This window comes from Eleutherodactylus coqui, chromosome 6 (genome assembly GCF_035609145.1).
Source record: "Eleutherodactylus coqui strain aEleCoq1 chromosome 6, aEleCoq1.hap1, whole genome shotgun sequence".
Classification (NCBI taxonomy): Eukaryota; Metazoa; Chordata; class Amphibia; order Anura; family Eleutherodactylidae; genus Eleutherodactylus; species Eleutherodactylus coqui.
The window spans coordinates 32452115-32477377 of NC_089842.1; the positions used below are offsets into that span (position 1 = coordinate 32452115).

General features: G+C 47.5%; 1 protein-coding gene across 1 annotated transcript in view; it reads left to right on the forward strand.

The window, feature by feature from the left end:
* Positions 1–2791: 2791 nt before the first annotated feature.
* The window catches only part of LOC136633519 (uncharacterized), a 46986-nt gene continuing 24514 nt past the window's right edge, over positions 2792–25263 (forward strand). Inside the window, exons 1-2 of the mRNA XM_066609279.1 lie at positions 2792–2855; positions 4948–5061. Of these exons, the coding sequence (XP_066465376.1) occupies positions 2801–2855; positions 4948–5061 (169 nt within the window). The 5' untranslated portion in view covers positions 2792–2800. The remainder of the gene's footprint in view (positions 2856–4947; positions 5062–25263) is intronic.

Below are 25263 nucleotides of genomic sequence, written 5' to 3' on the forward strand. Positions count from 1 at the left end.
TCGAGCTAATTCCCACTGTGCGGGGGTTGTAATAGTTGGTAAGTCTCCAATGTCCTGGATAGCAGCCCAATCTGGAATTCTCAAATCCTCTGTTCCCAAAGCCTCATATATGTCTGAAAGGTCAGCGTGTTTCCGGATTTGGAACCTTTTTCCTTCAGTTGCAAATGCTAAGCCGAATTGGAAGAGCCATTTGTATGGTATCTTTTTGCTCTTGAGGACTTCTGTCAGGGGTCTTAGCACGTTCCTTTTAGAGAGGGTGACTCTGGCCAGGTCTTGGAAAATTGAGACTTTGGCTCCTTCCAGTAATAGTTCCCCATAGGTTCTGCTTCCTCTCAGGATGTCGTCTCTGACTTTGGAAGTAAGCAGCCTGCAGATTATATCTCTGGGTGGTTCATCTTGCCTGGGTCTCGGTCTCAGGGCCCTGTGTGCTCTTTCTATGATGATCTCCTCTGGGTAGTTATCACCTAGCAGTGTGATAAAGAGCTGCCTTATTGCCCCAGTGACGGACTCCGGTAGGATGGATTCAGGGACACCTTTAATTCGGAGGTTGTTTCTCCTCCCTCGATTCTCTTGGTCTTCCAGCCAGTCGACAATTTGATTTAGATGGCCTTGACAGGTTGTGAGAGATGAGGTAGCGGCTTTGGTGTAGGTCACCAGCTTCTCTTGTGTTGTTTCCAGCTGCTCCACTCTCCCTCCTATCTGTCTCATCTCCTGTCTAAAGTCCTGTATTTCTCTCATGAGAGGCTCCAGGGCTCTGGTGAGGAAGTCTCTAGTGATAGGCAGTTCTTTGTTACTTGCTTCATCCTCACTGCTAGTTTTGTCTGCCCTGGTGTTGGAGGTCATTAGCGTAGCTTTTTTCCCAGAGGATGGCATCTGATGTGCTGAGGGCGCTGAGAGAAGTGGCTGCGTTTTTTTCACAAAGTTGTCTATATTTCCAGATTTGCTAGTAGTGGCCACGTCCCTATTTTTGTTAGGACCAATCTTGACCATCTTGAGTGGCGAAAGTTAAATCCCTTATAATTTGTTGAACTGGGATTCACTGTTTGCCCTACACCGCTGCTAGTTGATAGAGGAAGAGAGGGGGGGGGGGGTCCGCCTGGCAAGTTGCTAATAAAACGCCTCCTCCATGTTGGTCATGAGGCTCTCCCACATATTACTTCTGGGAGGGTAAGGTAATCCAGGGTGTTCACTTGTGTCTCAGAGTAGGGGGGAGAAAGATATCTGCTCCGTGCTGACAGGCCCCCTGAGTGCAGTGAATAAACTAGGTCAGCTGGTTACAGGCACGCCCTGAGTGCAGTGAATAAATTACTCCCCTTGCTCAGCTCTGTGCTGGCACTCCTGAGTGCAATTACTGAATTATAAGTCACTTCTTCAGCTCAGATGCCGGTTTATTGCAGCTGTAATTGCTGACAAGCTGCAAGCACACAGTTACAAACACTCTGGATTCTGGCTGGAGTCCTCTCACCTCTCTCCTCTCCACGTGGTAGCCCAGTCAGTCGGCCCCGCCACCTCCGCTGCTCTTTTTCCTTGATTTGTGTCCCCTAAGACAGGACTTCTCAGCATTGATAACAATGCTTTTTTGTTCCTTGAATGCTTTGCAAAAGGGACGTACTGTCTGCAATGGAGGAGTTGATGTAAAATTCCTATGACCAGAAGAATGAAGAGCACAGAGAAAAGCAGCTAAGATAGTCAGACAGGACCATAGGGGTTTTATATCAGCTCCTCCCATGCAGTCAGTATGTCCTTTTTATCTCTGAAGGAGCCAAATTTATCTGTCTTCTTCATTTGTGTTCTTCTTCAGTATGTTCAGGTGTGCAATATGAAAGAGGTCATCAAGGCTTGACTTAAAAGCTTCCACTTTCTTACTTGCATTTTTTTGCAGTTTTCTCCACTCCTCGTGAAGGTTTTCTAGCTTTGTAATTAGAGATGAGCGAGCATACTCGTTAAGGGAAAATACTCGAGCGAGTATCGTCCTTTTCGAGTACCTGCCTGCTCGTCAGAAAAGATTCGGGTGCCGGCGGGGGTGAGCAGTGGGTTGCGGGAGTGAGCAGGGGATAGAGGGGGGGGGGCGGGGGGGAGAGAGAGAGATCTCCCCCGCCACCCCCGCCGGCACCCAAATCTTTTCTGACGAGCAGGCAGGTACTCAAAAAGGACGATACTCGCTCGAGTATTGTCCCTTAATGAGTGTGCTCAGTCATCTCTATATGTAATACAATCTTTTCAATGTTTGGTAGGTATCTTAGCTTCTGCCAAAAAAGTAGAACTTCCACAATTATCATTCAGTGTAAAAATAATGCCCAAACTGAATTACGAATGAGAATTCATTTGCTTGTCTCCGTCGTTCAGTTTATGCATGTAGAAAACTGAACGACAGATCGGCCAGTGTAAATAGGTAGTCGTTCATTTGTGAATGACTGCCTTTTTACTGTGAATGGAACGATTCCCCGCCCGCTCCACCTTCATTCACTTAGCGATGATCACACCTGTGTAGAAGCACAGAAACCATTATCGTTGCAACAAGCTGTTGGGTATCTGCGCCGGACAGGTCATTTCGTGTAAAAGGGCCCTTAGATGTCTCAAAGATTTTATTTCTATAATAGAAACCCAATATAATTTTCTGAAGATACACTTCCTTTATTATCAAGAAAGAGAGGGGATGGGACGTAACTTGAAACTTTTGTTTCTTAGTGAGCAGCTTTTCACTTCCTTAAAACTACAAAGCTCCTCCTGTGTCTCGCCCCGCCAAAATAAATCAAGAAGCTCACCAAAAGTTTCCACTTCTCGAAAGCACCTGTGCTAAATGATGACTTCTCTGATTGGATTTCTGAGCCTCGTCTCGGCTCTTACAGCAACAAGTAGGTTGAATTATTTGTCTTTGTATTTGATTTATTTCTACGGATTTCTTCTTCGCACTTCTGTCGGGGCTGCCACTTATAATTTTGTCTCTGTTCCTTTTGTGCAGCAGAGAAATGTAATTAAATTATAAACAAACATTTCAGTTTTTTCCTCAGTGTTTTCAATGGGTTTAACGAAAAAGAAAAGGCTTTCAGTCTACTTCTACTCCATGTTTCAATAGAACAAATGGCGCATTCTGCAGAACTAACAGAGAGGAAGAAAACTGAAAGCGTTACATAGTTTTGGAAAACCCCTTGAAATTTCTGTATCTCTGCTTCCAAAAATGGAACAAAGAGATGGAATTACAACTGATAGCTCTAATGGAAGTGTAAATACACCCTTAAGCCTTAGGGCGCATTCAGAGGACCTTATATCAGCCAGCTATTCACGCTGGGGGCGGGAGGTCAGAGCACTGCTCCCGGCTCTTCCAGCCTCCTCCCCCTGCAGAGAGGGACGCCGTATCTCAGCCGGTTTGAATACGCGGCCGATATATGGTCGTCTGAATGCGCTCTTATTCACACGACTGTATATATGCAGCTATTTAGTCCAAAAATCGGGAAAAAAAATCACGATCATCTAAAGCATTGGATTTCAATGTATTCATTCAGATGAACGATTTTTGGTCACGTTAAAAAAATTGCGACGGGAAACATAGCACATCGATGACTGTTGTAAGGTGACTGCCCACTAGCGTTTTTTTTCTGATGCAAATTCCCTGCATTTTTTTCCAATTGTTAATAGGACTTTCTAATGTTAAAAGTGCAACACAACTTGCATTTTTGGTGCGTTGCGTTTTTAACATTAGAAAGTCCCATTGACAATTGGGAAAAAAACGCAGCAAATTCGCAGTGGAAAAACAATGCTAGTGTGTAGTCACCCTTAGGGCTCCTTTCCACTGGCGATAGCGATATCGCTGCGAGAAAATCGCATCGCAAAGCTGCAAAATCGCAAGCTTTTGCGTTGCGACGCGAGAATCTGTTTTGCCATTGCAGTGTATGGGCGACAGAAAAATGCTGAAGCAATCCTCCTGCTGCGATTTTTAATCCTCGCATTGCAGCTTGCCCTTAAACATCGCTAATGGAAAGGTTGTTATAGAACAACATGTGTGGGACTTTCCTGCGAGAGCTCACACTCTCGCATCGCACTGAAAACGTGCGATTACCTCGCCAGTGGAAAGGAGCCCTTAGTCGCTGATTTTATACACTGCGTAAAAAGATTTTGCCCTATCTTTTAATGAGATATGCTGGAAGCTCCTATAGACTTCTACGGAAACTGAAAAAAAGGGAGTTGGAGGGAGTTACGCAGTGTAAGGGACAAGATGACAGCTGGCTCTATTTAAGCATTAGCAGTCATACTGAAGATTGTTACCAATCGAGTGATTTCCACGCTGCAATGTATCCTTTTGCTGATACGCTGCCACCACCCATCTGGAGGGCTGATAATATGCTAATTAAGAACAAGAGTTGATTGCAGCGATTCTTCGGTCATGCGATTTTTCAGTGCGTACAGCTAAATGTAAAAACGCATATGGTCGTGTGAAAGAGGTCTTAGAGTACACGCACAGAGGTGTTAAAAAAGTTGTGCACGAGATTCTCTGGCACACCTCTGATCGGCCATCCCGTCCGGGTGCTGTCTGATGCGTGGGGGACTGTACATTTACATCTGGTATTCTCATCTAAAAAGCAGACAATATTGGAACATGCTGCATATACCCATTCACATGAATGGACGCTATTTCTGGCCCATTTTTGGACAGATTTTTTTATGTGAAAATGGACCAGAAATATTATTTGTGTGCATGTACCTTTAATAATGATAGAACATAATACACAGCAGGAATAGTGGTGGTAATAAGACATATTAATACTTCTACTACAGCAGCATAAGTCTGTATGACTGCTTTTACCTCTCCTCCTGTTCATACTGGGAGATGAGCTCTTGAACTTCTGTCTCGGATGCCGCTGATGTCAGTGAGCAGAAAAAAAACTTTGGCAAACAAGAGTGTAATAAGTGATAAATGTGCTGACTGTGTGCTGTCTGACATCTCTCTAGGTTCTGCTCTCTCGTGTACGGAGTGTGTATCACCATCCTCGACATGCTCAGGCATCAGCATAACTTGTCCTCCAGGAACGATGTGTGGATCTCTACACACACGATCCCTTACCGGTGAGTTCCGTGACTAACAGTTTCATGACTAGGGCTATTTTGGATCTTGATGGCCAGAGCAAAATTTCGCACACTAGAATGCCGAATTTTATGCAGAACTTCCAATACTGTTTCTTAGTCTACTTAAATAAATATAATATCTCATATACATATGTATGTATATATATATATAGTACTTTTTGTTTGGCGGGACCCTAGCGCTTTCTAATTCTTCCAAGCTGGATTGGATATCTTTTTATTCCGTAGGTTATCCATAGTGATAAAATGGGCATAAACAGAGAAAAATACACTTTTTGTCACTATTCTTTTTCTAAAGTATTTGGTTCAATTACCCCCCAAATTAATTCCCCTAGTTCTCCTGTGCACAGTGATGCCAAATACGCGTACATTGCCTAACATATGACGCCGATATAGCGCCGCCAGAACACAGCCTTTACTTTAGCTTCTTATGAGTTCTCTCTCCAGGAGTTTTGCAGGCAAGAAAACTACATTTTCCTTCCCTATCACAGAACAGGGTTTATCTGTCATGAGCCAGCGGGTGTTTCTGTATACCGGAGCGAGCAGAGCATCCAACAGAGCATATAGAATAGTGAGGAGAGCGCTATTCGTCTAGTAATTAAAGTGAAGCAGGCAGGAAGGGGTTAAAAGCAAATTCATTTCTCTCATATATACTTGTATGCTGTGTAAAAGCCTCTCTTTCCTCCGATCTCAGAGAATTGAAAAATGGAGTTGGGACCCATTAACTTTTCCTATTTATGACATAATCAATGCTCGTGCTAAATTTCAAGTTTCTATGACATTGGGAAGTGAGAGAATTAGATTCTGTACGTAAAATTTGGACGCTAATTCTTTGGCACTTAGAATTGAATAATCGAGTTGGGACCCATTAACTTTTCCTATTTATGACATACTCAATGCTTGTGCCAAATTACATTGGGAAGTGAGAAAATTAGATTCCGTACGTAAAATTTGGACGCTAATTCTTTTGCGCTAAGAATTGAATAAATCGACTTGGGACCCATTAGCTTTTCCTATTTATGACATAATCAATGCTCATGCCAAATTTCAAGTTTCTATGACATTGGGAAGTGAGAAAATTAGATTCCGTACGTAAAATTTGGACGCTAATTCTTTTGCGCTTAGACTTGAATAATCGAGTTGTTCTTCACCGACAAGAACTTTACTGTAAATAAAATTTACAGATCTTTATTTATATACATTATAAACGAGCCATATGCATATTTGCATTGGTAAATTCCTTAGAAATTCCTTGTAAGTCCATGTGATACTTGGACCCAATAAATATGACTACCAAACTCACTTGTGTGTGTAGCCAAATTTTTCTAACCCACAATGGCAAAGTGTGTCAGGTACAATAATGCCTGACACACCCCCTTATGCCAGATATAACTTCTCAAAATTTGGTTTTGCTCTTCTCGCCACCCTGAGCAGATAAAGCACAAACTGTATATTAAGCCATAGATGGTCTATTCATGTCTATATACAGTAGCGCATTTACTCAGAGAATGGTTTAGTAAGTGTTTTATATAAACTTCCTCAGCCTTAGCACGAGTAGGAAGTTTTTACTTTAATAGATTCAGTTTATGAATCCATTCAGATCCATCGACGCGTTTCCATGACATTATACATGTGTCATTTCATCAGGATGGAAAGAAGATTTTTTTACCCTTTGGCTTCTGAAAGCCCTTTCGTTATATTATTGGCAACGTATGCTCTACGTAGTGAACTGCTTCATTAACTTTAGTAGGGTTCGTAGATACCACCAGGTCTGCGCTGATAAAGGCAAGACTCAATGTCCAGAGACGAGTACTTCCTACTAGCTTATGAAGCTGAACATTGATCTCATATCCTGCCCAACAAGGAATGTATAGGTCATAAGAAAAGAAAGCCCATGTTACACGGGGCATAAATGAAGGTTAGAAAGCCCACATTTATGGGGCAGATAGTTCAAGAAGCCCACATTTACGGGGCAGAGGAGTCAGAGAGGTCAAGAAGCCCACATTTACGGGGCAGAAGAGTCAGAGAGCACACATTAGCAGAGTGAAGACAAGAGTTGCAGCCACGCTGCAATGTTCAGTCCTCTATGTGTCCCCCATACATCAGAACGGTGGTGAACAGAGGCTGAGGCATCTGCTGTCTATTGCCATCTAATATAGACCTTACATCTGGGTAATTTCCAGCAGATGCATGTTCTGCTGCCTGCTGGTATCAGCACAGAACAACATTGTCAGAAAGGTAGAACGGTGGTGAACAGAGGCTGATGCATCTACTGTCTATTGTTATCAAATATAGACCGTACATCCTGGTAATTTCCAGCAGATGCACGTTCTGTTGCTTGCTGTCATCAGCACAGAACAACATTGTCAGAAAGGTTGAATATCTTTGTGTATCCCAGAAAGGTGAACACTAAGAGGAGGATTTAAGTGATCAGCTTCATAAGCTAGTAGGAAGTACTCGTCTCTGGACATTGAGTCTTGCCTTTATCAGCGCAGACCTGGTGGTATCTACGAGCCCTACTAAAGTTAATGAAGCAGTTCACTACGTAGAGCATACGTTGCCAATAATATAACGAAAGGGCTTTCAGAAGCCAAAGGGTAAAAAAATCTTCTTACATCTAGAGATGAGCGAACGTACTCGTCCGAGCTTGATGCTCGGGCGAATATTAGGGTGTTCGGGATGCTCGTTACTCGTAACGAGCACCACGCGGTGTTCGGGTTACTTTCAGTTTCCTCTCTGAGTCGTTAGCGCGCTTTTCTGGCCAATTGAAAGACAGGGAAGGCATTACAACTTCCCCCTGTGACGTTCAAGCCCTATACCACCCCCCTGCTGTGAGTGGCTGGGGCGATCAGATGTCACCCGAGTATAAAAGTCGGCCCCTCCCGCGGCTCGCCACACATGCCTTGTGAGTTAGCTGAGGGAAAGTGCTGTTCTATTGGAGTTGCTGTAGGGAGAGTGTTTGTAGTGAGTGTAAGCTTCAAGAACCCCAACGGTCCTTCTTAGGGCCACATCTACGTGTGTGCAGGCTGCTGTTAGCAGTGGAGAATTTTTTTTTTTTTCTCAAAATCGGCAGTGCAGAGCATTGCACCTGGCATTAGGGACAGAAGTGGTGCTTAGGCAGGGAGAGTGTTAGGAGTGAGTGTAGCCTTCAAGAACCTCAACGGTCCTTTCTAGGGCCACATTTAACTGTGTGGAGTACTGTGCAGGCTGCTGTTAGCTGTGTTGCTTTTTTTTTTTTTCTCAAAATCGGCGGTGCAGAGCATTGCACCCTGCATTGATACTACAGGCACAGAATTGTGTAGGCAGGGCCACAACACAGTTATTAGTCATTGAATAGGCACAGTGGGCCTTTCCTTTTAAACAAAAGGGAAAAAAGTATATTTGGCCTGCCTCTGTCAGTCCTAAGGGCTCTGGGTACGTGTGTGCTGCGTGGAGAACCTAAAAAAATCAGACGCAACCAGCTACGGTTGAGTGCAGCCTTGCGCCAATTTCTTTCCTGCCTGGGAAATACCTGCTCTGCCACAGTTAATAACTCTGCAACAGTAAAGTTCTGTGACACTTTTGCAGGGCCGCAACACAGTTATATTAGTCATTGAATAGGCACAGTGGGCCTTTCCTTTTAAACAAAAGGGAAAAAAGTATATTTGCCCTGCCTCTGTCAGTCCTAAGGGCTCTGTGTACGTGTGTACTGCGTGGAGAACGTCAAAAAATCAGACGCAACCAGCTACGGTTGAGTGCAGCCTTGCGCCAATTTCTTTCCTGCCTGGGAAATACCTGCTCTGCCACAGTTAATAACTCTGCAACAGTAAAGTTCTGTGACACTTTTGCAGGGCCGCAACACAGTTATATTAGTCATTGAATAGGCACAGTGCGCCTTTCCTTTTAAACAAAAGGGAAAATAGTATATTTGCCCTGCCTCTGTCAGTCCTAAGGGCTCTGGGTACGTGTGTGCTGCGTGGAGAACGTCAAAAAATCAGACGCAACCAGCTACGGTTGAGTGCAGCCTTGCGCCAATTTCTTTCCTGCCTGGGAAATACCTGCTCTGCCACAGTTAATAACTCTGCAACAGTAAAGTTCTGTGACACTTTTGCAGGGCCGCAACACAGTTATTAAACTTATTATTCATTCACTAGAGGCAGTGGGCCTTTCCTTTTTAAAAAAAGTTAAAAAATTATATTTGGCCTGCAGGCTTGCGCCAATTTATTTCCTGCCTGTGAAATCAAATCACTGGTAATACAGCATGCTGAGGGGTAGGGGTAGGCCTAGAGGACGTGGACGAGGAAGAGGAGGGCCAAGTCAGGGTGTGGGCACAGGCCGAGCTCCTGATCCAGGTGTGTCGCAGCCGACTGCTGCGCGATTAGGAGAGAGGCACGTTTCTGGCTTCCCCACATTCATCGCCCAATTAATGGGTCCACGTGGGAGACCTTTATTAGAAAATGAGCAGTGTGAGCAGGTCCTGTCCTGGATGGCAGAAAGTGCTTCGAGCAAGCTATCATCCAGCCACAGCTCTGTGCCGTCCACTGCTGCAAATCCGAATCCTCTGTCTGCTGCTCCTCCTTCCTCCCAGCCTCCTCACTCCACTACAATGACACATGCTCAGGAGCGGGAAGACTCCCAGGAACTGTTCTCGGGCCCCTGCTCAGATTGGGCAGCAGTGGTTCCTCTCCCACCAGATGAGTTTATCGTCACTGATGCAAAACCATTGGAAAGTTCCCGGGGTCCGGGGGATGAGGCTGGGGACTTCCGCCAACTGTCTCAAGACCTTTCAGTGGGTGAGGAGGACGATGACGATGAGACACAGTTGTCTTGCAGTGAGGTAGTAGTAAGGGCAGTAAGTCCGAGGGAGGAGCGCACAGAGGATTCGGAGGAAGAGCAGCAGGACGATGAGGTGACTGACCCCACCTGGTGTGCAACGCCTACACAGGACAGGTCTTCAGAGGGGGAGGCACGGGCAGCAGCAGGGCAGGTTGCAAGAGGCAGTGCGGTGTCCAGGGGTAGAGGCAGGGCCAGACCAAATAATCCACCAACTGTTTCCCAAAGCACACCCTCGCGCCATGCCACCCTGCAGAGGCCGAGGTGCTCTAAGGTCTGGCAGTTTTTCACCGAGACGCCTGACGACCGACGAACAGTGGTGTGCAACCTTTGTCGCGCCAAGATCAGCCGGGGAGCCACCACCAACAGCCTCACCACCACCAGCATGCGCAGACATATGATGGCCAAGCACCCCACAAGGTGGGACGAAGGCCGTTCACCGTCTCCGGTTTGTACCGCTGCCTCTCCCCCTGTGCCCCAACCTGCCACTGAGATCCAACCCCCCTCTCAGGACACAGGCACTACCGTCTCATGGCCTGCACCCACACCCTCACCTCCGCTGTCCTCGGCCCCATCCACCAATGTATCGCACCGCACAGTCCAGCCGTCGCTAGCGCAAGTGTTGGAGCGCAAGTACGCCGCCACACACCCGCACGCTCAATCGTTAACCGTCCACATAGCCAAATTTATCAGCCTTGAAATGTTGCCGCATAGGGTTGTGGAAACGGAGGCTTTCAAAGCTATGATGGCGGTGGCGGCCCCGCGCTACTCAGTTCCCAGTCGCCACTACTTTTCCTGATGTGCCGTCCCAGCCCTGCACGACCACGTCTCCCGCAACATTGTACGCGCCCTCACCAATGCGGTTAGTGGCAAGGTCCACTTAACTACGGACACGTGGACAAGCACAGGCGGGCAGGGCCACTATATCTCCCTGACGGCATATTGGGTGAATTTAGAGGAGGCTGGGACAGAGTCAGAGCCTGGGACCGCTCACGTCCTACCCACCCCCAGAATTGCGGGCCCCAGCTCGGTGGTGGTATGTTCGGTGGTGTATGCATCTTCCACTAAAGCACCCTCCTCCTCCTCCTCAACCTCTGTCTCGCAATCTAGATGTGTCAGCAGCAGCAGGACGTCGCCAGCAGTCGGTGTCGCGCGGCGTGGCAGCACAGCGGTGGGCAAGCGTCAGCAGGCCGTGCTGAAACTACTCAGCTTAGGAGATAGGAGGCACGCGGCCCACGAACTGCTGCAGGGTCTGACAGAGCAGACCGACCGTTGGCTTGCGCCGCTGAGCCTCCAACCGGGCATGGTCGTGTGTGACAACGGCCGTAACCTGGTGGCGGCTCTGCAGCTCGGCAGCCTCACGCACGTGCCATGCCTGGCCCACGTCTTTAATTTGGTGGTTCAGCGCTTTCTGAAAAGCTACCCACGCTTGTCAGACCTGCTCGTAAAGGTGCGCCGGCTCTGCGCACATTTCCGCAAGTCCCACACGGATGCTGCCACCCTGCGCACCCTGCAACATCGCTTTAATCTGCCAGTGCACCGACTGCTGTGCGACGTGCCCACACGGTGGAACTCTACGCTCCACATGTTGGCTAGGCTCTATGAGCAGCGTAGAGCTATAGTGGAATACCAACTCCAACATGGGCGGTGCAGTGGGAGTCAGCCTCCTCAATTCTTTTCAGAAGAGTGGGCCTGGTTGGCAGACATCTGCCAGTTCCTTCGAAACTTTGAGCAGTCTACCCAGGTGGTGAGCGGCGATGCTGCAATCATTAGCGTCACCATTCCTCTGCTATGCATCTTGAGAAGTTCCCTGCAAACCATAAAGGCAGCCGCTTTGCGCTCGGAAACAGAGCCGGGGGAAGACAGTATGTCGCTGGATAGTCAGAGCACCCTCCTGTTTATATCTCAGCGCGTTCAGGAGGAGGAGGAGGAGCATGAGGAGGATGAGGAGGAGGGGGAAGAGACAGCTTGGCCCACTGCTGACGGTACCCATGCTGCTTGCCTGTCATCATTTCAGCGTGTATGGCCTGAGGAGGAGGAGGAGGAGGATCCTGAAAGTGATCTTCCTAGTGCGGACAGCCATGTGTTGCGTACAGGTACCCTGGCACACATGGCTGACTTCATGTTAGGATGCCTTTCTCGTGACCCTCGCGTTACATGCATTCTGGCCACTACGGATTACTGGGTGTACACACTGCTCGACCCACGCTATAAGGAGAACCTTCCCACTCTCATTCCCGAAGAGGAAAGGGGTTCGATAGTGTTGCTATACCACAGGACCCTGGCGGACAAGCTGATGGTAAAATTCCCATCTGACAGCGCTAGTGGCAGAAGGCGCAGTTCCGAGGGCCAGGTACCAGGGGAGGTGCGTAGATCGAGCAGCATGTACAGCCCAGGCAGTGCAACAGTCTTTAAGGGCCTGGACAGCTTTATGGCTCCCCAGCAAGACTGTGTCACCGCTCCCCAGTCAAGGCTGAGTCGGCAGGAGCACTGTAAAAGGATGGTGAGGGAGTACGTAGCCGATCGCACGACCGTCCTCCGTGACGCCTCTGCCCCCTACAACTACTGGGTGTCGAAGCTGGACACGTGGCCTGAACTCGCGCTGTATGCCCTGGAGGTGCTTGCTTGTCCTGCGGCTAGCGTCTTGTCGGAAAGGGTGTTTAGTGCGGCTGGGGGAATCATCACAGATAAGCGTACCCGCCTGTCAACCGACAGTGCAGACAGGCTAACACTCATCAAGATGAACAAAGCCTGGATTTCCCCAGACTTCTCTTCTCCACCAGCGGACAGCAGCGATACGTAAGCAATACAATTTTTATATGTTTCAATGCTCTTAAAAGTGTTGAAACTTTAACTTGAACCAATTTTTCGTTAAACTGGGCTGCCTTCAGGCCTAGTTACCACTTAAGCCACATTAACCAAAGCGATTAATGGGTTTCACCTGCCATCTTGGTTGGGCATGGCCAATTTTTACTGAGGTACATTAGTACTGTTGGTACACCAATGTTTTGGGGCCCTCACCTACAGTGTAATCATAGCAATTTCTATGTTCTTCGCCTGCACTCATGGTACAGAAGTGTGTGTAGGGTTGGCCTACACTTTAGCTACATAAATGTAACTTGGGCCTTGGCTATACTGCAGCTACTGAAATGGAACTAAGACTGCGCTCCCACTATACTGCTGCTTCGGAATTGTTCCTGGGGCCTGTGTAGGCTGCTACAATGACTTAAATGGAACTAAGACTATGCTCCTCCTATACTGCTGCTTCGGAATTGTTCCTGGGGCCTGTGTAGGCTGCTACTATTACTGAAATGGAACTAAGACTGTGCTCCCCCTATAATGCTGCTAGTGATATGTTAGTGGGGCCTGTCGCTAATGCTACGGCTGAAATGTTACTAATTCTGGGCTCTGCCTATACCGCTGCTAATGGTATGTCTCTGGGGTGTGGAAACAGATGCTTCCCAAAGACATGATGGCGGCGAGGCCATTTCCCACCAACGCTGTTACTGTTAAGGTGCATATAACCACGGACACGTGGAGAGGACACGTAGTGCCTCCAAAACATCCCCCGCCACGGCCCACTTAATCCTGGCCAGTGGCCACATTCCGAAAACCAACTACATTAAACCGCGCTACCAGGTCCGCAGTCACCACCACATTACCACCAACGAGGTTATTGTTAAGGTACATATTACCAGTCTGACTGGGGCATGCAGTGTGGGCCGAAGCCCACCTGTATTAAGCACGACATTACTACCTCAGCTGTGTTGGGCAATGCAAAGGGATATTTTTATGTACCGCCGGTGGCTTCCTGGCACCCACCCATGCTGTGGGTCCACAGGGAATTATAAATGCATCTGTTTCCACTTGTAAAGAACCCCAGTCTGACTGGGGCATGCAGTGTGGGCCGAAGCCCACCTGCATTAAGCACGACATTACTACCTCAGCTGTGTTGGGCAATGCAATGGGATATTTCTATGTACCGCCGGTGGCTTCCTGGCACCCACCCATGCTGTGGGTCCACAGGGAATTATAAATGCATCTGTTTCCACTTGTAAAGAACCCCAGTCTGACTGGGGCTTGCAGTGTGGGCCGAAGCCCACCTGCATTAAGCACGACATTACTACCTCAGCTGTGTTGGGCAATGCAATGGGATATTTTTGTGTATCGCCGGTGGGTTCCAGGGAGCCACCCATGCTGTAGGTGCACACGGAGTTTAACCTACATGTGTCCACTTGTAAAGAACCCCAGTCTGACTGGGGCATGCAATGTGGCCCGAAGCCCACCTGCATTAAGCACGACATTACTACCTCAGCTGTGTTGGGCAATGCAATGGGATATTTTTATGTACCGCCGGTGGGTTCCAGGGAGCCACCCATGCTGTCGGTCGACAGGGACTTCACAATAGGGAGTTGTACCTGCCTGTGTCTATGAATTAAAAAGCCCGGTCTGACTGGGGCATGCAGAGACACCTTGACAGAATGAATAGTGTGTGGCACATAGGTTCTCCATTGCTATGCCCACGTGTGCAGCTCCTGATAGCGGTGGCACAGGATTCTATTTCTCATTGCTTCTGTACAGCATTGTGGGCTATCGCCCCGCCCCTTTTAAAGAGGGTCGCTGCCTAGCCGTGCCAACCTCTGCAGTGTGTGCCTGCGGTTCCTCCTCATGGCAGACGCACTTGTAAATAGACATGAGGGTGGTGTGGCATGAGGGCAGCTGAAGGCTGCGCAGGGACACTTTGGTGTGCGCCGTGGGGGGGAGGGGGGGCGGTTGGGCAGCATGTAAGCCAGGAGAAGTGGCAGTGGAGTGTCATCCAGGCAGTGATTGTGCTTTGTTGGAGGTAGTGTGGTGCTTAGCTAAGGTATGAGGGCTTTTCAGAAGTAAAAGTTTTTGGGAGGGGGGGGGGCACTCTTGCCGCTATTGTGGCTTAATAGTGGGACCTGTGAACTTGAGATGCAGCCCAACATGTAGCCCCTCGCCTGCCCTATCAGTTGCTGTGTCGTTCCCATCACTTTCTTGAATTGCCCAGATTTTCACACAAGGAAACCTTAGCGAGCATCGGCGAAATACAAAAATGCTCGGGTCGCCCATTGACTTCAATGGGGTTCGTTACTCGAAACGAACCCTCGAGCATCGCGAAAAGTTCGTCCCGAGTAACGAGCACCCGAGCATTTTGGTGCTCGCTCATCTCTATTTCCATCCTGATGAAATGACACATGTATAATGTCATGGAAACGCGTTGATGGATCTGAATGGATTCATAAACTGAATCTATTAAAGTAAAAACTTCCTACTCGTGCTAAGGCTGAGGAAGTTTATATAAAACACTTACTAAATAGAGATGAGCGAACGTGTTCTTAACGAACACTTACGCACCCGGACACCGGCTTTACCGAGGACTTCAGTGTCCGCGCGTAAAGATTCGGGGGGCGCCGGGGGGCGGGGAGAGGCGCGGCGGCGCAGGCGGCAGCAGCGGGGAACAGGGGGGAGCCCTGTCTCTCTCCCTCTCCCCCCCACTCCCCGCCGCACCCCCCCGCGCTGCCACGGCGACCCCCGAACTTTTTTCGCCCGAGCACGGAATTGCTCGCAAAGTTCGGTGTTCGGGCGAAAAGGGGCGGAGCCGAACACGTTCGCTCATCTTTATTAGTAAACCATTCTCTGAGCAAATGCGCTACTGTATATAGACATGAATAGACCATCTATGGCTTAATATACAGTTTGTGCTTTATCTGCTCAGGGTAGCGAGAAGAGCAAAACCAAATTTTGAGAAGTTATATCTGGCATAAGGGGGTGTGTCAGGCATTATTGTACCTGACACACTTTGCCATTGTGGGTTAGAAAAATTTGGCTACACACACAAGTGAGTTTGGTAGTCATATTTATTGGGCCAAAGTATCACATGGACTTACAAGGAATTTCTAAGGAATTTACCAATGCAAATATGCATATGGCTCGTTTTTAATGTATATAAATAAAGATTTGTAAATTTTATTATCAGTAAAGTTCTTGTCGGTGAAGAATTGTTAAATTTTCATAAGAACTCATAGGCTACTGTGACTCATCGAATAATCGAGTTGTGACTCATTAACTTTTCCTATTAATGACATAATCAATGCTCGTGCCAAATTTCATGTTTCTACGACATCGAGAAGTGAGAGAATTAGTGTCAATGATGGAAATCGAACGATCTACGTGGGTGGGGGTGTTACTGTCGACGATGCTCGCACGCGCGCCATTTATCATAGGATAGATGTACTATGCCTATAATCTTCCCAAGAGTGTACTCAACAACTTCCTAAAGTTTCATGGCGATCGGATGAATGGTGTAGCAGCGCATAAAGGACAAACAGACAGATAGACAGACACACATACATTCAATTTTATATATATAGACTAGCTTACCCGTCGCGCGTTGCTGCGAAGACAGACAGACATACATTCGTTTTTATATATCTAGATAACAACCAATCACAGCGCAGTTTTTTTAGCTTACCTCAGTGGTATAATATATAACAACCAATCACAGCGCAGCTTTCATGTTACCTCAGCTTTATAATATATAACACCCAATCACAGCACAGCTGATATGTTACCTTAGCAGTATAAAATATAACAATCAATCACAGTGCAGCTTTCATGTTACGTCAGCAGTAAGAGAAATAACAACCAATCACAGCGCAACTTTTATTCTGCCTCAGCAATATAAAAAATAGCAACGAATCACAGCGCAGCATTCATTTTACCTCAGCGGTATAATATATAGCAACCAATCACAGCACAGCTTTTATTTTATCTCAGCATTCTCAATATCCAGGAATTGTCTTGTGATACGTTCGGCGGATGCATCATTTTGTAGTTGAACATGCATCCCGTTGCTCGTAATTAGAGATGAGCGAACACGTTCGGCCCCGCCCCTTTTTCGCCCGAACACCGAACTTTGCGAACACCTCGGTGTTCGGGCGAAAAAGTTCGGGGGCCGCCGTGGCAGCGCGGGGGGGTGCGGCGGGGAGCGGGGGGGAGAGGGAGAGAGAGAGGGCTCCCCCCTGTTCCCCGCTACTGCCGCCCGCGCCGCCGCGCATCTCCCCGCCCCCCGGCGGCACCCGGACACTTACGCGCGAACACTCCAGTGTTCGCTAAAGCCGGTGTCCGGGTGCGGATGTGTCCGTTACGGACACGTTCGCTCATCTCTACTCGTAATGCCTTTTGCTTTTGTGCTTGAGATGGAAATCAAACGATCTTTGTCTGGGGGGGCATAACTGTCGACGACACTCGCACGCGCGCGCACCACCTATCGTAGGATAGATGTACTATGCCAGTAATCTTCCCAGGAGTGTACTCAACAACTTCCCATTAACTTTTCCTATTTGTGACATATTCAATACCCATGCTAAATTTCAAGTTTCTATGTGAGAAAATTACATTCCGTACGCAAAATTTGTACGCTAACTCTTTTGCGCATAGAATTGAATAATCGAGTTGGGACCGATTAGCTTTTCCTATTTATGACATAATCAATGCTCGTGCCAAATTTCACGTTTCTATGACACCGGAAAGTGAGAAAATTAGATTCCGTACGTAAAATTTGGACGCTAATTCTTTTGCGCATAGAATTGAATAATCGAGTTGGGACCCATTAGCTTTTCCTAGTTATGACATAATCAATGCTCGTGCCAAATTTCAAGTTTCTATGACATTGGGAAGCGAGAAAATTAGATTTCGTACGTAAAATTTGGACGCTAATTCTTTTGCGCATAGAGTTGAATAATCGAGTTGGGACCCATTAGCTTTTCCTATTTATGACATAATCAATGCTCGTGCCAAATTTCACGTTTCTATGACACCGGAAATTGAGAAAATTACATTCCGTACGTAAAATTTGGACGCTTATTCTTTTGCGCATAAAATTGAATAATGGAGTTGGGACCCATTAGCTTTTCCTATTTATGACATAATCAATGCTCCTGCCAAATTTCACGTTTCTATTACATTGGGAAGCGAGAGAATTTGATTCCGTACGTAAAATTTGGACGCTAATTCTTTGGCGCATAGAATTGAATAATCGAGTTGGGACCCATTACCTTTTTCTATTTATGACATAGTCAATGCTCGTGCCAAATTTCATGTTTCTACGACATCGGGAAGTGAGAGAATTAGTGGCAATGATGGAAATCGAACGATCTACGTGGCTCTGTACGTGTCATAATAGAGCCTTAATGACATCACAATGCAGCTTTAACTGTCAGACATCTAGTGATGGAAATCAAACGATCTACGTGGGGAGGGGGCGTAGCTTTCGACGACGCTCGCGCGCGCGCCATTTATCGTAGGATAGTTGTACTATGTCTATAATCTTCCCAGGAGTGTACTTAACAACTTCCCAAAGTTTCATGGCGATCGGATGAATGGTGTAGTAGCGCATAAAGGACAAACAGACAGACAGACAGACACGCAGACATACATTCAATTTTATATATATATAGATTTCAAACAGCCCCCCCCCCCTTCCCAAAAAAAAGGGGAAAAAAATCCTCATACGTGGTGCTAGAAAGTTGTGCGACTTTGTAGCACCCAGTGAGACTTTGTAGCAACACAAAATCATGATATTGCCATGAGAAAACACAGCGATATCACACAGAATACAGATGCGATATGACTGCGATTTTCTCATGGCAATATAGTTGTCACCCATGTGGAAGTGCCCCAATAAGGGAGATTGAATAATACCTCCACACTGCTAAGAAGAAAAGATGGCGTTTCTGAAATGGTCTAAGGGACAGGATTTGTGTGGTTATTTCTATTCCATATGATATGTCTCAGTCTCCTTTGTCAGTTTCAACTTAAACATCATCCTCCTCATCTGCTTACTTGCATCTTACATCCTGTAACTTAACGGCAAGTTCTTAGTTTTTGTATTAGTGTTTGCTGTGCTGAAACTTGCTTTTCATCTATTATTCTTACTGACTGTCCAGTTGTTACAATGTTGAGCTCTACAGTTCAGGCATATGTTTGAACTGGGAAAAACTATTATTTAGTATCAAGGAACGGCAACTGATAAAAGTAAAGTTGAGTATTTGTGTTTTACATCCAGCTGATGCCTTTGCATATATATGAACTCTGAAATATTGACCTTCTCTTTTAGGAGTTATTATGCATGTGATTTTTTTCTTGAGTGGCGTTTTAGCTGCAAATGTCACCTTTTTTTTTTTGTATATATTCTTTATTTTTGATTGGTAAAAAGAAATGGGGGGGGGGGGTTACAGAAAAAAATCAAAGGAAACAAGGATGATCACAAATAAAATAATCAGTCAATTACATAACAAGGAAACAGTGACAGCTCTGTTGAGAATACAATAATATAGGTACAGTAATGCAATAGGAACGGCTAATAGCCTATGAGGGACGCAGGCCATATAGGGATCGTCGGAAGCGTATTATGGGCTAATGCATAGTTGGGGGGAGGACCCCGTTGGTTGGGAGGAGCGGTAGGATGCGGGGATGGGTTATGTATGAAGGAGAACCAGACGATCCAGAGACTCTCGAATCTCTTTTGGTCCCCTTCTCGTTTAGCCTTCACTCTCTCAAAGGAACATATCGTGTTCACTTCTTTGTACCATTCTGAGATGGAGGGGATCATGCTGTATGTCCAGTACCTAGGGATTAGGATCTTGGCTGCGTTTAAGAAGAATGGAAGAATGAGTTTATGTTCAGATGTGAGGCCTGGGGTGTCTAGGTTTAGGAGAACAGCCTCAAGGGTGAGGCAGATGTTGGATTTGAGGATAGAGTTTAGAAGTATCTGGATCTCTTCCCAGAAGGGCTGAAGAAGTGGGCATGAGAACCATATATGGGAATATGATCCAGTGCCATCTAGGCATCTCCAGCAGAGCGGAGAATAATTTGGGTCTATTTTATTTCCTAGCGCTGGGGTTTTATACCATCTGGATACGATTTTGTAGCTAAGCTCTTGGAACCTAGTGGAGGAAGAAGCCGAGTGGGACCTGAATATGATGTTCTTTATCTCATCTGTGGTAAAGGTTGTATTTAATTCAGATTCCCAGCGAGCGATAAAAAAGGGTTGGTGTATATCTTGTGTTAGGGTCCTGTATATTTTAGAGATTGGGCTTTTAATGGGCTGGAGGCTCCAGAATAGTTTATGGAATAATACATTTTTATCTGTATCTATAATATCTGGAGAGTGCAGCACCACCGATTCTCTAATGATAAGTAGATCTTCAGATCTAAATGATGTGTTCCCCAGAAGGTTTAAGAATTGCGTGTCTTGGGGTACAGGGTCTTATCCTCAATAAGGCTGCAACATTGTAGTTTCTTTAGGTGGGTATTACTCCTAATTTTCTGTTTGAGTACTCTAAATTTATTAGGTATTATTGCAAGCAGAGGGGTGTAACCACTGATCTGGGGTACAAGTTTATGTTTCTTGTTTGCCTTGTGCCATAGACTTAAAGTTAGTTTAGTGTAGGGGTTTTGAATCTCCTTCAGCTTAACTTTGTTGTATGGGGTGGGCCAAAGTGAGTTTCTGATCATTGTTTAGTTGGAGGAGTTAGAGTTCCACCCATAGTTTGGGGCTTGTTTGGCGGATTAGGTCTACCATGCGATTCAAATGTGATGCCGTCCAGTATAGTTCAAAATCTGGCAGCCCAAATTCCACAATATTTTTTAGATTTGATTAATGTTGTGTGTTTGACCCTATGACTCTTACCCTGCCATATAAACTTTTCTACCATGCTTTTAAGTTTAGTGGAGAAGATCTGAGGGACCTCTATAGGGAGCGTTTGAAACATGTATAATATTTTGGGCAGGTACATCATTTTAATTAGATTCTTTCTGCCGAACCAGGAGATCAGCAGGGAATTCCAAGAGATGAGGTCCTTCTTCATTCTCTCAAGTAGGGGTATAAAATTTAAGTTCTGCAGGTCTGCTGCGCTCGGCGATATTTTTGCCCCTAGGTACGTAATTTGTTTACTTGAGTTTTTGAATGGAGAGATTTTGGAAATCTCTGACCAAGAATCTTGTTTAATGTTTATGTTTAAAAGTTCTGATTTTGAGAGGTTTAGCTTGAAATTGGAAATCTGACCAAATCTCTTGAACTCTTGCAGAATTTCGGGGATTGCGGTTTTGGGGTCAGTAAGGAAGAATAGCATGTCATCTGCGTATGAGGCCGATTTGTGCTCTCTGGAACCACATTTCATGCCTGTAATTTTATTATTTTGTAAGATTTTTTCCAGAAAAGTTTTCATGGTTAGGATTAGAGATGAGCGAGCACCAAAATGCTCGGGTGCTCGTTACTCGAGATGAACTTTTCGCGATGCTTGAGGGTTCGTTTCGAATAACGAACCCCATTGAAGTCAATGGGCGACCCGAGCATTTTTGTATATCGCCGATGCTCGCTAAGGTTTCGTTTGTGAAAATCTGGGCAATTCAAGAAAGTGATGGGAACGACACAGCAACGGATAGGGCAGGCGAGGGGCTACATGTTGGGCTGCATCTGAAGTTCACAGGTCCCACTATTAAGCCACAATAGCGGCAAGAGTGCCCCCCCTCCCAACAACTTTTACTTCTGAAAAGCCCTCATTAGCAATGCATACCTTAGCTAAGCACCACACTACCTCCAACAAAGCACAATCACTGCCTGCATGACACTCCGCTGCCACTTCTCCTGGGTTACATGCTGCCCAACCCCCCCCCCCCCCCCGCACGACCCAGTGTCCACAGCGCACACCAAACTGTCCCTGCGCAGCCTTCAGCCGCCCTCATGCCACGCCACACTCATGTCTATTTATAAGTGTGTCTGCCATGAGGAGAAACCGCAGACACACACTGCAGAGGGTTGGCACGGCTAGGCAGCGACCCTCTTTAAAAGGGGCGGGGCGATAGTCCACAATGCTGTACAGAAGCAATGAGAAATCCAATCCTGTGCCACCTCCATCTGGAGCTGCACACGTGGGCATAGCAATGGGGAACCTATGTGCCACAAACTATTCATTTTGTCAAGGTGTCTGCATGCCCCAGTCTGACCGCGTTTTTTTATAAATAGTCACAGGAAGGTACAACTCTGCAATGGGAATTCCGTGTGCACCCACAGCATGGGTGGCTCCCTGGAACCCACCGGCTGTACATAAATGTATCCCATTGCAGTGCCCTGGACAGCAGAGCTAACGTCAGATTAAATGCAGGTGGGCTTCGGCCCACACTGCATGCCCCAACCGGAGCAGGGTTTTCAAATTCATAGACACAGGCAGGTACAACTCCCTATTGTGAAGTCCCTGTGGACCGACAGCATGGGTGGGTGCCAGGAAGCCACCGGCGGTACATAAATATATCCCATTGCATTGCCCATCACAGCTGAGGTAATAAATTCATGTTTAATGCAGGTGGGCTTCGGCCCACACTGCATGCCCCAGTCAGACTGGGGTTCTTTAGAAGTGGACAGATGCATTTACAACTCCCTGTGGACCCACAGCATGGGTGGCTCCCTGGAACCCACCGGCGGTACATAAATATATCCCATTGCATTGCCCATCACAGCTGAGGTAATAATGTCATGTTTAATGCAGGTGGGCATCGGCCCACACTGCATGCCCCAGTCAGACTGGGGTTCTTTAGAAGTGGACACATGTAGTTACAACTCCATGTGGACCCACAGCATGGCTGGGTGCCAGGAAGCCACCGGCGGTACATAAATATATCCCATTGCATTGCCCATCACAGCTGAGGTAATAAATTCATGTTTAATGCAGGTGGGCTTCAGCCCACACTGCATGCCCCAGTCAGACTGGGGTTTTTTAGAAGTGGACAGATGCATTTACAACTCCCTGTGGACCCACAGCATGGGTGGCTCCCTGGAACCCACCGGCGGTACATAAATATATCCGATTGCATTGCCCATCACAGCTGAGGTAATAATGTCATGTTTAATGCAGGTGGGCAGCGGCCCACACTGCATGCCCCAGTCAGACTGGGGTTCTTTAGAAGTGGACACATGTAGTTACAACTCCATGTGGACCCACAGCATGGCTGGGTGCCAGGAAGCCACCGGCGGTACATAAATATATCACATTGCATTTTCCATCACAGCTGAGGTAATAAATTCATGTTTAATGCAGGTGGGCTTCAGCCCACACTGCATGCCTCAGTCAGACTGGGGTTTTTTAGAAGTGGACAGATGCATTTACAACTCCCTGTGGACCCACAGCATGGGTGGCTCCCTGGAACCCACCGGCGGTACATAAATATATCCGATTGCATTGCCCATCACAGCTGAGGTAATAATGTCATGTTTAATGCAGGTGGGCTTCTGCATTAAACATGACATTATTATAATACAAATTATATGACTGAGCCTTGTGGGCCTAAGAAAAATTGCCCGTTCGGCGTCATTATGTGAGGTTTCAGGAGGAGGAGCAGGCGGAGGAGGAGGAATATTATACACAGATAGATGAAGCAAAAAGGTCCCCGTTTTGGATGGTGATAGAGAACGATGCTTCCATCCGCGGGTGCAGCCTACGTATTGTTTAGGTATCGCTGCTGTCTGCTGGTGGAGAAGAGAAGTCTGGGGAAATCCAGGCTTTGTTCATCTTGATGAGTGTAAGCCTGTCGGCACTGTCGGTTGACAGGTGGGTACGCTTATCCGTGATGATTCCCCCAGCCACACTAAACACACTCTCTGACAAGACGCTAGCCGCAGGACAAGCAAGCACCTCCAGGGCATACAGCGTGAGTTCGGGCCACGTGTCCAGCTTCGACACCTAGTAGTTGTAGGGGGCAAAGGCGTCACCGAGGACGGTCGTGCGATCGGCTACGTACTCCCTCACCATCCTTTTACAGTGCTCCCGCCAACTCAGCCTTAACTGGGGACCGGTGACACAGTCTTGCTGGGGAGCCATAAAGCTGGCAAAGGCCTTGGATAATGTTCCCCTGCCTGCGCTGTACATGCTGCCTGATCTCTGCACCTCCCCTGCTACCTGGGCCGCGGAAATGTGCCTTCGGCCACTAGCTCTGTCGGATGGGAAGTTTACCATCAGTTTGTCCACCAGCGCCCTGTGGTATAGCATCATTCTCAAACCCCTTTCCTCTTCGGGAATGAGAGTGGAAAGGCTCTCCTTATACCGTGGGTCGAGCAGTGTGTACACCCAGTAATCCGTAGTGGCCAGAATGCGTGTAACGCGAGGGTCACGAGCAAGGCATCCTAACATGAAGTCAGCCATGTGTGCTAGGGTACCTGTACGCAACACATGGCTGTCCTCACTCGGAAGATCGCTTTCAGGATCCTCCTCCTCCTCCTCTGGCCATACACGCTGAAAGGATGACAGGCAAGCAGCATCTGTCCCCTCAGCAGTGGGCCAAGCTGTCTCTTCCCCCTCCTCCTCATGCTCCTCCCCCTCCTCCTTAACGCGCTGAGATATAGACATGAGGTTGCTCTGACTATCCAGCGACATACTGTCTTCCCCCGCCTCTGTTTCTGATTCCAAAGCGTCTGCCCTTATGCTTTGCAGGGAACTTCTCAAGAGGCATAGCAGAGGAATGGTGACGCTAATGATTGCAGCATCCCCGCTCAGCATCTGGGTAGACTCCTCAAAGTTTCCAAGGACCTGGCAGATGGCTGCCAACCAGGCCCACTCTTCTGTAAATAATTGAGGCTGACTCCCACTACGCTGCCCATGTTGCAGTTGGTATTCCACAATAGCTCTACGCTGCTCATAGAGCCTGGCCAACATGTGGAGCATAGAGTTCCACTGTGTGGGTACGTCGCACAGCAGTCGGTGCACTGGCAGATTAAACCGATGTTGCAGTGTCCGCAGGGTGGCAGCGTGTGTGTGGGACTTGCGGAAATGTGCGCAGAGCTGGCGCACCTTTCCGAGCAGGTATGACAAGTGGGGGTAGCTTTTCAGAAAGCGCTGAACCACCAAATTAAAGACATGGGCCAGGCATGGCACGTGCGTGAGGCTGCCGAGCTGCAGAGCCGCCACCAGGTTACGGCCGTTGTCACACACGACCATGCCCGGTTGGAGGCTCAGCGGCGCAAGCCAGCGGTCGGTCTGCTCTGTCAGACCCTGCAGCAGTTCGTGGGCCGTGTGCCTCTTCTCTCCTAAGCTGAGTAGTTTCAGCACGGCCTGCTGACGCTTGCCCACCGCTGTGCTGCCATGCCGCATGACACCGACTGCTGGCGACGTGCTGCTGCTGACACATCTTGATTGCGAGACAGAGGTTGCGTAGGAGGAGGAGGGTGGTTTAGTGGAGGAAGCATACACCGCCGCAGATACCACCACCGACCTGGGGCACGCAATTCGGGGGGTGGGTAGGACGTGAGCGGTCCCAGGCTCTGACTCTGTCCCAGCCTCCACTAAATTCACCCAA